The 15,662-nt window shown below is 48.0% G+C and overlaps 1 protein-coding gene across 1 annotated transcript in view; it reads right to left on the reverse strand.

Moving 5' to 3' along the window:
* Positions 1-285: 285 nt before the first annotated feature.
* The window catches only part of IFT140 (intraflagellar transport 140), a 62,184-nt gene continuing 46,807 nt past the window's right edge, over positions 286-15,662 (reverse strand). The window contains exons 19-30 of the mRNA XM_039360720.1: positions 11,988-12,165; positions 9,224-9,414; positions 7,896-7,991; positions 7,513-7,645; positions 7,017-7,160; positions 6,312-6,440; positions 5,521-5,703; positions 4,451-4,657; positions 3,473-3,685; positions 3,218-3,384; positions 2,759-2,900; positions 286-712 (exon numbers count right to left, since the gene is read on the reverse strand). Coding sequence (XP_039216654.1) covers positions 512-712; positions 2,759-2,900; positions 3,218-3,384; positions 3,473-3,685; positions 4,451-4,657; positions 5,521-5,703; positions 6,312-6,440; positions 7,017-7,160; positions 7,513-7,645; positions 7,896-7,991; positions 9,224-9,414; positions 11,988-12,165 — 1,984 coding nt within the window. The 3' untranslated portion in view covers positions 286-511. The remainder of the gene's footprint in view (positions 713-2,758; positions 2,901-3,217; positions 3,385-3,472; positions 3,686-4,450; positions 4,658-5,520; positions 5,704-6,311; positions 6,441-7,016; positions 7,161-7,512; positions 7,646-7,895; positions 7,992-9,223; positions 9,415-11,987; positions 12,166-15,662) is intronic.

Genomic DNA, 15,662 nt, shown 5'->3' on the forward strand with positions numbered 1-15,662 from the left:
GCCAATAGCCAGCCATCAACACCCCAATCAACCAATCTAACCAGGCATCACATAAATACTACACACAGAATAGCCCAAAGCACACATTCTGGTAGCGAGGAGGATGGGCTCCCAGCACGAGTCCGAAAGCTCAGAAGACTAAACCTCTGGTCCGGTGATGGACCCAGATTGGAGCCTTTTAAGGTTGCCTGGAATTAAGTTTACGCCCGCTGTTTTGATTACTCTTCTGCCATTCCCAACCTCTTGTTCTTCAGATGTCAGGCCGCACAAAACAACGCAAGAGAGCCATGTATCTAAAATATTTAATACAAAGGTGAAGATATCTCCGAAACCGTCTCTGAATGTTTGAAAAGGAATGTAAAACCTGTGGCTTTGGGAGTGCCGAACAAATGCCGGATTCCAAAGATTGACTGCTGCCTGGGCTTACAAAGCAAGGCTGAGTCCATTGGCTTTCTCCCAACAACATCGTCAGAAAAACGGCGCTGTGGGCCCAAACTCTCCGCTGATCTGCTCAGGAGGGCTCTGCTTCATCGGCCACTTCTTCGATCTCCTTGTCCTCCACGCTGTTGTGGCGAACTCTCTCTGGAGCGGTGTTTCGGCTGAGGGGGATGCCCAGCCCTCGGTGCACGGCCTCGACCGTCTGCTGGGTCACGTAGTAGTTGAGATTCACGCAGGGAATTTTCTTCCGCATTTCTTCCAGGTACCGGTAGGCCTAATGAGAGGAAGGATGTGTGTGTGTGTGTTATTCACAGGCCGTTCTACCGTCTGCGCCCAAAACCCAGAGAACTACGTGGGTGCAGATGCCTCCACCAGCTTTCGACTTGCAACCGTTTGCTTAGTGAGAGAAGTTACAACGGTGCTGAAAAAAGTGATTTATGACCATTTTTCACACTTACGACCGTTGCAGCATCCCCAGGAGCGCATGATCAAAATTTGGATGCTTGGCAACTGGCTCGTACTTACGACAGTTGCAGCGTCCCGAGGCCATGGGATCCCCTTTAGCGATCTTCTGACAAGCCAAGTCAATGGGGAAGCTGGATTCACTTCACTTAATTTGTTTTGTTTAGCAACAGAAATTTGGGCCTGAATCATACAACGAGGACTACCCTGTGGTGTGTTTAGCTGAGAAGTGAACTGATTTCTCCTGTCAACAACGCAGCTGTCCGTGCACAAAGGAGACATCAAGCCAAGCCACGGTTGGTAGAGCAATCGGCAATTGCCTGGCTTCACACAACAGGCAGGGGGAGGCAACCTTGGCTCTTTTACGACTCGTGGGCTTCAACTCCCAGAATTCTTCAGCCAGCCACGCTGAGGAGAAAGGGAGAGGTTTCCAAGCTGAGCCATGCTGGCTCAGGAATTCTGGGAGTTGAAGTCCACCAGTCATAAAAGAGCCAAGGTTGCCTACCCCTGGGCTAACCCATAAATTGGTTTCCAACCCAACCTATGGAATTGCTTTTTTTTTCTTTTTTTTTAAGTTAAACATCCACATTTATTTACAGTTGCAATTCGTGCAACTCCATAAAGCAGTTTCTCCACAATCTACAAGCCTTTGTGATGAAGGCCTACAGAAGAACGATACTAAAAGCATTTATGCAATCCTTCATCCATAATCCAGGAGAGCCATGGGAATGGGAAAGAGGTGGCACTCGTCGTAGCGGTCTTACTACAAACTCTTCCTATAGATAGCAAAAAAAAAAAAAGAGGCACATAACATGCCCTGAATTTGCTGTATTTTTTAATGTCATCTCTTCGCTCAGACACGAGAGAGCATGGGGGGTTGTTGAGAACAGCCGTTCCTTTTGGCCTGTAATTCTGGCTTCCCTGTTTGAAAGTGGGCCATGTGGATGCTTCCTGTTGGAAGCGTGTGAATCATCTCCAGATGGCCCTACATAATTGCTTCCTCTGACTTCCTCTGTCCCAAGCTATCTAGGTGGGGAGAAGAGGTAACAGAATACTATCGGATGGGTAGCACAGCAAGGCCCGGATTACTGGATTACTGTATTCGTACCTCTTCCCCAGGACTGCCGACGACGACTGACAATTATTTAGGGCAGATGGGAGACTCACCTGGGAGATTCAGCAAAAAAAAAAAAAATCTGCAAAAGACAACGGGGGGGGGGGGATTTCGTGTATCTGGAATCTCCCTATCTTTACATAGAGAAAAACCTAGAAAAAGCTACTTACGATCCGAATTGAAAAAGCTACTTAACAATCTGAACTGCAAAAGCTACTTACGATCCAGAGTTAAACTTCTGATGTCCGTCAGCCCCATTTTTCCGTGCGGTATTTTGAGTGCTCAGCCACTGGTCCACGTTAATGTGACTGATTTTTAACGTTTTGCTGGAAATGGGCTTTTGCTTATGCTATGAGGGCAAAAAAACGCCCCATCAGGAACAAATGCCGCAAAAGTCATAACATTGAATCCGGTGGCCTGGGGTATGAGTCTCACAACTTAACAAAATTGTGGGCTCTTAAATCAAGGACTACCTGTAACAGCAGTAGTAATTTTGTTTACTTTTCAAGCACTCAAAATGTCGGGAATCATTAACCTGTCCTGCCCAAGACAACGCCAGGGATAAACAGTAAAATTAATAATATTCTAGGAATGTGGAAGGTTTTTTTAACAGAGAGAAGCCGTTAATTATGAAGTCCTATGCCTAAATATGCCGGGATCTGCAGTGGTACAGTTCTGAAGAAGACTCTGGGTGCTGCTGAATGGGAATTATTTAAGTGGCTTCTGGGCCCTGGAGACACTCACCGTCTGGAATTCTTGCATCTGCAAATGATGCTCCACCAGCAATCCCAGAACATCCCCCAGGCGGACGGTGGTTTCAAGGTCAGGTTCTCCCAGGAGCAGCTCACACTGCCTGATGGCCTCTTTGGGGTCCTCGGAGTAAAGTCTAGGCAGGGGGGAAAAAACACCAGACGCTAATCATTGGCACAATGGTTCCTTGGTTGATCTTTTTCTTCTCTGTGGAATCAGTTGTGGTCATAAGTTGAGGATTACCTGGACCATAAAGCTGTGTTTCTCAACCTTGGCAACTTTTAAGATGGGTGGACTGCAAGCCTCAGAATTCCCCAGCCAGCACTGCCTGATATCCTGGCGGCTGGCATGGCAGCCATAGCACTGCTGGCTGAGGAGTTCTGGGGGCTGAAGTCCACGCAAGGTTGAGAAGGCTGCCAAGATTGAGAAGAACTTCTCAAGGCTCCCTCTCACCTTCGGGCTTGAATAAACCTCTTCACCAGGGCCATCTTGGTCTGTAGGTGTGCCAGCTTGTTCTCTTGCTCAGTTGGGCTCCGTGTCTTTGCCTTGGACATACACTTGTAGGCCTCGGTCAGGGCTCCCAAGGCCTTCTCGTAGTTCTGGAACTCGTCCACCTCCACCTGGAAAGGAAGGAAAGCTGAGCGGGCTCTTGGGTGCTCTTCCTATCGGGCAACTGAAACGGAGTCTCTGAGGCAGGATCCCACCCACCTGCGCACAGGAGTCATAAAAGCCAGCCAAGAGGTCCAGAGCCCTTCCTTTGGTGTAGAAGCTGATGATGTTCTTCATGATCTCTGGATCTTTGCGACAGTCCAGGGTTTGCAGGTAATTGGCCGCCATGATATAAATCTCCCTTTGTCTCGAGACGCCAGCAAAGAACACAATCTTTTCCGTGTCGCCAGATTTCAGCAGAGCCCTCATGGCCTACACAACCAAAGAGTAGAGTTGCGTCAAATCAGATCTTCATTACAGTCGCAGACCAGCATAAGCAGGGTGTGTGTGTGTGGGTGTAGAATTGAGGCTGCTTGCTCATCAGCCAGTGCAAGCAAGCAGGTAGGATGCCAGGACCTCAAAAGCTACCGAGTTTTTCAGTTATGCTTATAAGGCACTATTATCTTTCAACCTCCATAAAGCAGTATGTTCAAAACAAGGTTTATTAAAGAGGACACACAAGCTATGGTTCTGACACCATTCCAAAAGTCAAAACTAAACACCATCTAGCTTGAGTATGAACAATTCATCAGTGGAACAACTTGCCTCCAGAAGTGCTGGGTGTTCCAACACTGGAGGTTTTAAAGAAGAGACAGGGCAACCATTTGTCTGAAATGGTATGGGTTTCCTGCTTGAGCAAGGGGTTGGACTAGAAGACCTCCAAGGTCCCTTCCAACTTTGTTATTCTGATGACTACATCTATCCAATAAAGATCCCAAGCATGGTTCTTCTTTAGGTCATGTTCTGAGATGACAGCTGAACTGGGTCCAATCATTGACTACTCCTGTATCAATATCCTGCAAGGTGACAAGTTCAGCCTTCTGAACTGGAACGTGCTGAGCAATCTGCAGACGGCTCTTCTAGACCGGGGCTCCCCAACCCCCGGTCCGTGGACCAGTACCAGGTCGAGGAGCAACCTGTCACCTGCTGGGCTGCATTTCATTAAACGGCCCGAAGCTCTTCTTCTCCCACCCTTACCTTCAGCTTGTTTCCTGCTTGGGTGTATTTCTTGGTGGCCATGTGGTAATTGCCCTGCCTCATACAGCAGTCAGCGATCTGCTCCAGGAGCTCCCGCCGGGAATCCTCGGAAAGGTGCTTGGAGTCCTTAGAGATGGTCATCTTCTCCGCCATCTCCTCAGTGATGGTCAGATTCTGCGTCAGGCAAAGCTGCAGGGCGTCCTGATACTGGGACACGGACGGAAGGGAGACAAGAGCCAACTCATCTAAACGGTAGGAGGAGGGAATCAAGTCACCCGATGTAGGAGATGACCAGGCTGAGCCCGAGGGAGGGGTCAAAGGCATCAGAAGTCACGAGTCCCTGCGTGTCCACAAGAGATCTAAGTCCAGCACACCTCGAATGCCATTCTTATCTCCCGCTCATTTCCCTTGACCGCTAGTTGGTCAGATTCTTGTAGAGAAGCCTGCAATAAATCTTTATACTCATTTGAACTGCCTGAATCTCCGGATTTCCCAGGCTCTTGACACCCGGGTTGGTGAGACCTCCAGCAAGAGGAGAACACCTTAGTACACTCGCCAACTTCAGGGGCCGGCTTGTTCGGTGTAGGCCACCCCTGAGAAGTCACGGTGATTTCTAGCACTGCCTTGGAGGTTGAGACATGACTGAAGGAACCCAAATCTCTACTAAGTGCAAGATTTGGGGCATTAAGCGACAAAACTGGCATAAGAAAGGCACCAGAGGAATGAAAAAAACAAGGGAGGAAAGCAAAAAAAACAAACAAACCCCAAACCATTCTTGGTTGACTTTAGACTTTGAATATCAAACATATGTTTCTATCTCTGAGGAAGAATGAAACAGCTTGGAAGAGAAATGTTCTATCTATCCATCCATCCATCCATCCATCTATCATCTGCCTGCCTGCCTGCCTATCTGTCTGTCTGTCTGTCTGTCTATCTATCATCTACATTTTTATTTTTATTAAAGAGCCTTGATTGTTCTGTGCAAACCATTCGAAAAGCTAAACCACGGCACAGGTTTTCAATTCGTGGCACAGACCGTCACGCCTTCTTTCCGGAAATGCGACATTTACCTTTTTGGCCGCTAGCAAAAGCTTGACGGCCTTCTCGTACTGAGCATGCTCGATGAAGAAGTCGGAGCAGCGAGCCAGCAGGGCCGGGTCGGACTTCTCATCCAGGTCTTCTGCCACCAGCTGCAAGGCTGCAAACTGCTGGGTGGCAAAGGCCAGCTCCAGAGCCTTGGACAAGTGTCCGGCCTGCGAAAGAAGAGAAGAAATGTTTTTTGCAGCCTCTTCTGTCCCTTGGAGAAGGTCCTTTCGTAGTGATGCAGGACTTGTTCTAGCTTTTATCATCCAGCCATGGTTCTGGTCCCTATGATACAAAAAAGAGGCCGATGCTCTAGAAAGAGTGCAAAGAGCAATATGATTAGTGGACTGGAGGCTAAAAATACCAGGTTGCAGGAACTGGGTGTGTCTAATCTAATAAAGAAAAGGACGAAGGGGGACATGATAGCAGTGTTCCAATATCTCAGGGGCTGCCCCAAAGAAGAGGGAGTCAAGCTATTCTCCAAAGCGCCTGAAGGCAGGACAAGAAGCAACGGATGGAAACTAATCAAGGAGAAAATCAGCCTAGAACTAAGGAGAAACTTCCTGACAGTGAGAACAATTAACCAGTGGAACAACCTGCCTCCAGAAATGGTGAATGCTCCAACCCTGGAAGTTTTTAAGAAGAGACTGGACAACCATTTGTCTGAAATGGCATAGGATTTCCTGTCTGAACAGGGGGCTGGACTAGAAGACCTCCAAGGTCTCTTCCAGCTCTGTTATAGTCTTCACTCTGCATCCACCCTGGGGTGAAGGGATACCTTATGGTAGAGCGTCACCGCTTGGTCCATTTGTTCTCCTCGTCCTTCATAGTAGCGGGCAGCTTCTATCATGTCTTCTGGGGAACTAAGAAGAGCCAGGTTCATCAACAGATCATCCAGCTGGTTTTCCTGGTTTTTGACAAACAAAAGTCAGCTTCACTTTCAGGTCTTTCCTGGTTAAAGGCAGCAGCGATTTCCCCTTGCTCTTCCCAATGTCGAGTTTTCCCTTACAAAACTCTGACTCGGCTTACTTGAGCTTCCCTTTGCTTTACAAACCTGCAAAGGTCATCAGTGGGAGGAATGGCCGTACAAGTCACTTTTTAATTCCTATCCCAACAGTTGCTAAACAAGCCCGTTGCTAAATGAGGACTGCCAGTAATTGGGGAGTGGGGAGGTGTCAGATGATAAAAAAAATCCCATCCCTTTTCTAGACACATCGCAACATCGGCAGAACACGGGGTGGGACTTTGTCCCTTTGACAAAAAGAACGAGACCTTTGCGGCCACGCCAGCCGTCATGGTGGGTCCTGCTGCGATCTTCTCGGGACATTCGCTCTGCTGGGCTCAGGAGGGTCTCCAGCCTCATCCTGGGGTGGAAACCTCCCACCTTTGGGCGGAGATTGCGAGTCCAGTTCTCCCAGCACAACTCGGAAAGTCTACGAGATTAACCTCAAGCAGCTCGGGGATGATGGAAAGTGGTCTGTACCTTACACAAACGAATCGCGTTGTTAAATGCTTGAGCCCGGGTGTAGAAGTGCACAGCCTGTTTGATGTCCTCGTGGCTCTCATACTGACGGGCCACGTGATACGAAGCTGCCCAGTTGCCGGTCGCATTGGCTATTTCAGCGGCCTAAACAACAACAAAAAGGTCAGAAAACCCAATACTTTCTCCACTTTGAACCATGCACCTCTGTTCTCAGTCATCCAGGTCATGGTTGTCCCAACGGTGCTTTTTCAAGAGGCAACTGGACCTTCTTTGTTTTTCCTTGAAGGAGTTTCACCTCTCACCCAAGAAGCTTGTCCAGTTCTGAAGAAGTTCCTTGAAGGAGTTTCCCCTCTCATCCAAGAAGCTTCTTCAGTTCAGAAGAAGTTTCTTGGATGAGAGGTGAAACACCTTCAAGGAGAAACAAAGATAGTCCAGCTGCCTCTTGAAATAGCACTTTTGGGACTCTGAAGAAGGATCTGGAGAAAAGCAAACCTACCTTCTGGATGTTACCCAGGAAGCAATGGATACGGACCATGGAAAAATAATCTTGAGCCAGCTCATAATATTTGAAAGCCGCTTCTAGGTCTGCCTGGCCTTCTAGATACTGAGCCCACCATTTCCACAAACCTCTGCAGGAGGAAAAACAAGGGGTGGGAGGGAGGATGGATATCAATCAATCAGAATCCAGACAGATGACACCTTTGGAAAGTGTGGAGCTATTTATTAATAGACAGTGGAAGCAAATCTTGCATTAGGGAGCAAAGACACAGGGATCCCGCAGGTAGTGGGGCTTTGCTTGTTTGTGTGGCCTGGCATGCCTTGGCCCGGTACTGGTCCACAGACCAGGAGTTGGCAACCCCTGGGTAAGGGGACACTCACTTATCTTTCATCCTGTTGACGTAAGCCTCCAAGGCTTGCAGATCCTCGGAAAGCATACGAGGCACTTCAAACTTATGAGTGTCGGACTTCTCGTAGCTGCGTAGGAAGAGAAACCGGTCAGAAAGCCAGGGTGATTGGGGGGGGGGGAGAGAAAAAGCAGCTGTTTTGTTTAGTTCCAGGCTGAGTATTTCTACAAGGAGTGAAGACTATTTACAGCGAATGAAGAGTATTTACAATTCCAGCTCCTTGGACCTGTGAGATCTCTCACAAGAACAAAGCGCTCATCAGGCACCGCAGCGGGAGGCCTTTTCAACAAATGGAAGAGGGTCTCAAGAGAGAAGAGAAGAACCGGAATCCAAGCGAAGAGATTGCTGAGGTCTGGCTGGCTTAGATGGGATGTTAAACGTTGCTGACAATGACTTGGGACACCCGGGTTCAAATTGCCACGTGGGTGGTGGAAGTCCCGGGAGGGCAACCCGAGCCCGGTCCTCGGCTCAAATCGCCTTCATCACATGCAGGAGGTCCTCGTCTTACAACCATCCATTTAGCGGCCGTTCAAAGTTACAACGGCCCTGAAGACTTACGACCGTTTTTCATTGCAGCATCTCCGCGGTCACGTGATCGAAATTCAGGCGCTTGGCAGTCGACTCGTATTTACGACGGTTGCAGTCTCCCGGGGTTGTGTGATTTCCCCCTTTTGCGACTTTATGACAAGCAGAGTCGAAGGGGGAGCCAGATTCTCTTAACAACCGTGTTACTAACTTAACAACTGCAGCGATTCATTTAACAACAGTGGCAACAACCGTCTTTTATGACTGGTGGACTTCAACTCCCAGAATTCCTGAGCCAGCATGGGGGAAACTTTGGCTCCTCCATGACTGGTGGGCTTCAACTCCCAGAATTCTTCAGCTAGCATGGGGGAACTATGGCCCCTTCATAACTTGCGGACTTCGACTCCCAGAATTCCTGAGCCAGCCTGGCTCAGCTTGGAAACCTCTCCCTCTCCCCTCAGTGTGGCTGGCTCAGGAATTCTGGGAATTGAAGTCCACCAGTCGTAAAAGAGCCAAGGTTGCCCCCCCCCCGTCTTATACAGTACATGTATGAAAATAAGAATGTTTAGGGAGACAGAACTGGGAACATGAAGTGGTGTGCCTTTTATCCGTAGTCCTTAGTGGCAAGGCAGCATAAAACCCTTGAATAGATACACAAACAGTAAATTAATAGAAAAATCAGCTGTAACCAGATTCCGAAAACTCCAGAATGAGTCTGACTGAGTCCTGAGTCAGAGGTGGACAAGCTCTGGCATATGGCAGCCTGCAAACACTTACTAGGTGATGGCAAAGTTGCGCTCGGCTATGGCTTCCAGGTGCTTGGCATAATTGTAGTAAGTCGTGCGCAGGTGCACGCGGTCCTGGGTCTCGGCTACCTCGATGGCTTTCTGCCATTGGTCTGAAGCCTGGTAGAACTTGTTCAGAAGATCGTAGCGTTTGCACTGCTTGTATAACTGCTCGGCATCCTCCTGGAATGGAGATCAGAAAGCTGGAAGTGAGGGATGCTGCTGTGAACGCAAGGATCATCATCATTATCGTTAGGAGCCGTGGTGGCGCAGTGGTTAGAATGCAGTATTGCAGGCTAACTCTGCCGACTGCCACCAGTTCGAGCATCACTGGCTCCAGGTGGACTCAGCCTTCCATCCTTCCGAGATTGGTAAAATGAGGACGCAGATTGTTGGGGGCAACAGGCCGACACTGTAACCCACTTAGAGAGGGCTGTAAAACACCATGAAGTGGTATATAAGTCTAAATGCTATTGCTATCTAAGCCGTGGTGGCACAGTGGTTAGAATGCAGTATTGCAGGCTAACTCTGCTCACAGCCAGGAGTTCGATCCTGACTGGCTCAAGGTTGACTCAGCCTTCCACCCGTCCAAGGTCGGTAAAATGAGGACCCAGATTGTTGGGGGCAAGAGGCTGACTCTGTAACCCACTTAGAGAAGGCTGTAAAGCACTGTGAAGCGGTACAGAAGTCAAAGTGCTATTGCTATCACCATCTATAAAATTCTTTCCCACGTAATGAAAACATTCTCTGAGATCCTACTTGAACGAAGAGGACTAAGGCGTTCTTTGGTACATTCTGAGCTTGGCTGTTTCCTTGCACACGTTTCTTTACCCAGCTAGGCAACCTCATCAGTGCTTGTGCTGATGATGTTGCCTAGTTTGGTAATGAAATGTCTGGAAGGAAACAGCCCAGCTCAGAGAGCACCAAGGAACCCTTCATTTTAACCCTGAGCTACAAATATTCCGCACATATGGGAAAAGGAACAAGGGCACCTTGTTCAAACGGTGCGTTCTGACACTTGAGCAAGGGTTAATTACAGGAGGAATCGGAGGAACCTACGCCCAAAATAGAATCATTATGACTGAAACAGGATGTTTAAATAAAAGCAAGAAAAGCACTAAGCCAGCCGACCTGCAGGTCACTTCGAGAACAAGGGGGCGTCCACACGGCCAGCTCCGGCTCTTCCTGATGCTCTAGGAAGCCAATCAATTGGAATAGAAGCTCGGCTATCTCGGAAACCATTTCCCAGCAGAAAAAAACTGGGGCTGGGTAAACTGCAGACACCCTTGAACAGGCCTTGGATGTTTGACCCTGAAGGAAAGGCTTTGGATGCCAGAGGCGTAAAAGTGGGTGGGAATAATAATCAGGCTCAGATAAAAGCCACGGAGGGCAGAGCGCGTTTGACCTGAAGGTCAGCCCAAGCAAGGGAGATATATTTATTCAATCAGCCGAGGTGACATTGGCAAAAGACGCAAAACGCAGGCCATCCTTGACCAACAACCCCAGTTGCGGCCAAAACGTCTGTCGCTAAGCGAAACAGTTTTTTTTAAAAGTGAGCTTTGTCCCTTTCTTGTCACAGTGGTGAATTGAATCACTGCCGCTGTTTAGTAACCCAGTCATAAAGTGACTCAGGCTTCCCCATTGACTTTGCTTGTCAGAAGATCACAAAGAGGGAAATCACGTGAGCCCTGCAACTGTCATAGGTATGAACCAGTTGTCAAGCATCTGGACATAAGTTGCATGACCAGGGGGATGCTTGCAACGGTCGTTAAGTGTGAAAAACATCCAGAAGCCTCTTTTTTCAGTCCCGTCGTAACTTCAGATGGCCATTAAGCAATGGATGTAAATCGGGGGTCTTCAAACTTGGCTCTTTTATGATTTGTGGACTTCAACTCCCAGAATTCCTCAGCCAGGCACCGCTGAGGAATTCTGGGAGTTGAAGTCCACAAGTCATAAAAGGGGCAAGTTTGAAGACCCCTGATGTAAATCAAGGACTACCTGTAAAAGCCAATCCGCTTTTATTTTAGTTGTCAAGCATCCCCCTTTTGATCAAGGGGGCCGTGGAGATGCTGCACTAGTGGTAAGTATGACAAACAGTCCTAAGTCTCTTTTTTTTCAGTGCTATTGTAAATTCGGTCACCTCAGTGAATTGTTGTTAAGTTGAGGACTACCTGCCTTGTGAGCTGCTCTGAGACACTTTGGATAGGGAGAGGGGTGGCATATAAAGTGAATCAATCCATAAAGTAAAGTAAACTCTCAAGCTTCCTCCTTCCATTATATATTCAAACTGGACAGTATTTAATATTTATTTGCTACGCATACGGAGGGGTGTGGGTCTATACATATGTGGTTCATAGTATGTTTAGGTGTATGTCATGCATGTGTTTCACTTTGAGAGCGGGCAACTAAATTTCGTTTTTGATGTGTGCCGTTGTGCCCACAGTAAAAGAATGACAATAAAGGTTATCTTATCATCTTATCTTATCTTATCTTATCTTATCCTATCCATTCTGTCCTGTCCTGTCCTATTCTATCATCTTATCTTATCTTATCCTATCCATCCTGTCCTGTCCTGTCCTGTCCTATCCTATCCTATCCTATCCTATCCTATCCTATCCTATCCTATCCTATCCTATCCTATCTTATCTTATCCTATCCATCCTGTCCTGTCCTATCCTATCCTATCCTATCCTATCCTATCCTATCCTATCCTATCTTATCTTATCATATCATCTGAGAAAAGCTTTTTCACTTACCAACATGCCCAGCTGGACGGCTAACATGGCCACCCTGGCTTCCTGCTCCGGTTCTTGTTCAGCCTCCCGCAACGCCTTGGCTCCCTGTGCATGGCCCATGTTCCCCAGGCAGACTTTGGCAACGTCCAGCCTTTGGGTCTTCACGCACATGCGGGCCATGTTCTCCCAGACGGCTTCACTGCAGGATATAAGAAGAAGGGACGTGGTCCCGGTTAGATTATGAAGACCTTCAGGAAGACGGAGGTGTGAACTCGACCTTCTGCAGGAGAGAAGACCTTTTCAGGGACCATAGCTTAATGATGTGATGTGCAAACCAAGCATCTGGTCTTTAGCTCTTCATGCACAGGTGGGCCACGTTCTCCCAGACAGTTTCGCTAGAGAATGCAAGGAGGAGGCACAGGATCCAAGTCGAGCGATGGAAGACCGTCAAGAATATGGATGTGTGAACAGGAGACAAGACCTCTGTAGAAACCCTCTATAGCTCAGAGCAGGGCTCTCCAAACTTGGCAACTTTTAAGACGTGCGGACTGCAACTCTCAGAATTCCCCAGCCAGCCTGACTGGCTGAGGAATTCTGGGAGTTGAAGTCCACCAGTCTCGACGTTGCCCCGTTTGAAGACCCCTGGCTTAGAGCGTTGTCCCAGCCAAGACATAGGATCAGAGACATAATACTAACTCGATGGGTCAAAGTTAGCCAGGCTAGCTTGTTACACTGGCTTCAATTGAGTCTGTTCTACGTAAGACCAAGACTCAATCCAACTCCCGGACTTTTTGGGACCTTCAACAGACTGCTCTTTTCACTGCCCAGGCTCATCAAAGGCTGATTGTGTTCACGCCCATATTACGTTCAGTGCTTTGAGCGAGAGAAAAAAAAATGTAAAGCCATAAACTTTCCACCCCTTCCCCCCTTATATCAAACTCGGAGAATTTCCTGAGTTTATCTTTGGAACTCTACCTCACATCTGTCCTTCATCAACTCCAGCTTGCTGTTCTAATGAATACCATATGCAGTGGAGGAAGGGCGCACATCACCCTCTTTTGTTCTGAATTTAAGAAGAACTTGCTGATGTCCTTGTGGTATGAATTCTGCATCTTGAACTGCAAAACGGCTCCGTAAAATGCCGTACGTAAGCACCCCGTGCGTAAGGAGAGCTCCCCCAGTTTGGAACCCACCAAATTGGTGTTTCTTAAGCTTGGCAACTTGAAGATGGGTTAGACCTCAACTCCCAGAATTCCCCAGCCAGCTGGGAGTTGAAATGAATTCCGTTGTGACATCCCCTATCAAGCTCATTCAAGAGGAACATGCTTTGACCCCTCCCGGGAAGGTGATTGCCATTAGCACCAGGAGCCCAGGCTGTGCTCGCAACCAGACTGTGCTTCACAAGAAGACCTTTCCCCCCAGTGCCACTTCCAACTCCTCAGGTGAGTCAGTCATACAGAAAAACCTGTCCACCCTGTGCAGGGTCCATATAGACATGCCCCTCCCGTCTAAATCCTGTGCCTAGGACAGGGGTCGGCAACCGAGGCTCTTTTATGACTGGTGAACTTCAACTCCCAGAATTCCTGAGGCAGCCATGCTGAGGGGAAAGAGGTTTCCAAGCTGAGCCATGCTGGCTGAGGAATTCTGGGAGCTGAAGTCCACGAGTTATAAAAGGGCTAAGTTTGAAGACCTCTGGTTTAAATATGTAGATATTTTTCCCTCACGGTCACACGATCAAAATTCAGGCATTTGAACAGGGGTAGGCAACCTTGGTTTTTTTATGACTTGTGGACTTCAACTCCCAGAATTCCTGAGCCAGCCACGCTGAGGGGAAAGAGAGAGGTTTCCAAGCTGAGCCACGCTGGCTCAGGAATTCTGGGAGTTGAAGTCCACCAGTCATAAAAGAGCGAAGGTTGCCTACTCCTGGGCTAGACAGTGTTTCTCAACCTTGTCAACTTTAAAATGAGTGGACTTCAGCTCCCAGGATTCTTACACACAGCTTAGTCCATGCTCAGGTCCCTACTCGACCGTGGAATCCACCAGGTTACTTCGGATTGGTCCATATCTTTCAACCCAACCTGTGAGGATAAAGTCAGGGGATCCCAATGTGGGCCATACTGAGGATCTTATTACAACTGTAATCATCCATCAATAAACAATCTGAGTTAGGGGCTTGAGCACAGGTTGCCCTCCACTTACGACCCCAACGGAGCGCAAAATTTTCACCGCTAAGCACGGCGATGATGAAGCCAGCTTCGCCCCATTTAACAACTTTTCGGGTCACAATTGTTCAGCGAATCAGTGCAGTTAAGTTAGGAACAGGGCTGTTAAGTGGATCGGGCCTTCCCATTGATCAGAAGGTGGCAAAAGAGGATCACCTGGCCCCTCCCGCCCGGGGACCCTGCGACCGTCATAAATATGAGTCAGTGGCCAAGCACCTGAGTTTTGCGTGCGTGACCGTGGGGAGGCTGCAACGGCTGTGTGAAGAACAGTCGTAAGTCGCTTTTTTTAGTGCCGCTCTAACTGTGAACGGTCACCAAACGAATGGTTGTAAATGGAGGGCTGCCTGTACAGACGGGCTTTTGCAGGGGGACCCACACGGCAACTTATTTTCAGGGCTCAGGTTCCAACCTTAAAGAAGGATTTGTTTAACGTGCAGAGGGAACTCAAGTTTTCTGTAAAGCGAAGCAGGACAAACAACATCATCCCAAACCCACCTGTTTCCCTCCAGGGGAAGACAGGAACAAGAGAAGGAAAAGACTCATCCTGTCGGATCACTAGCAGGACGGAAGACGTACCGAAGACCTCTTTGGTGGACTTCAAGGTTTTCTGAGTTGTTAAAAAAAAAAAATTCTGGAGGCCTAAGCAGTATTCCCCTTCCGTTTCCAGAAATCGATAAAAGAAGAAGAGCGTCAGGATCACAAAACCTTCGTTGTCAAGTCCTGAATAGCAGCTAGAAATTGTATCCAGGGGAGCCCTTGCAAGACTCCTGCTTCTACCAATCATTCAGCCTTCTTCTATGAAATGCATTCATTTATAGCCCATCTTTATTATGTTTATAAATAACTCAAGGCTGCGAACATACAGCAACTTTCCTGCTCCTATTTTTCCCACAACAGTAACCCTGTGAGGTGGGTTGAGCTGAGAGAGTGGTGGAACTAGAACTCACCGTCTCCTGGTGATTGGCCCAAAGTCACCCAGCTGGCTTTCATGCCTAAGGCAGGACTAGAACTCACCGTCTCCTGGTGATTGGCCAAAGTCACCCAGCTGGCTTTCATGCCTAAGGCAGGAGTAGAACTCCATTTCCTAGAAATGCTAATTTTTTCTTGGAAGTATAACCCTATTGGATCCTTCCATCTCATCCAAGAAACAAATTTCTGCACTGTTGTCCAGAATACCCCAATTCTGATTATTTTTGTTGTGGTAAGCAAAAGAAGAAAAAAAAAAGCAAAATATTCTTCACACTGTTCTTAGTACTGAACTAAGAATAAGCCCAGCAAGAGACCCAGGTATTTTGCGTGCTTCAACCCTCCCAGTTTTCCAAGTTAGATTTGATGGGTTGCAAAAACCTTGAATCCCAAACCTAAGGGATTAACAACACAGCAAGATTTATTTTGGAGGATCTATTTTTTGATGATAAAACTTAGGGTGGGTTCTGAAACGTCTGCAAGAAGACCAGCAAGCTCAGAGAGCACC

The sequence above is a fragment of the Crotalus tigris genome, unplaced genomic scaffold (assembly GCF_016545835.1).
Source record: "Crotalus tigris isolate CLP2741 ecotype Arizona unplaced genomic scaffold, ASM1654583v1 scf7180000019173.45859301935:6455823, whole genome shotgun sequence".
NCBI classification, from domain to species: Eukaryota; Metazoa; Chordata; class Lepidosauria; order Squamata; family Viperidae; genus Crotalus; species Crotalus tigris.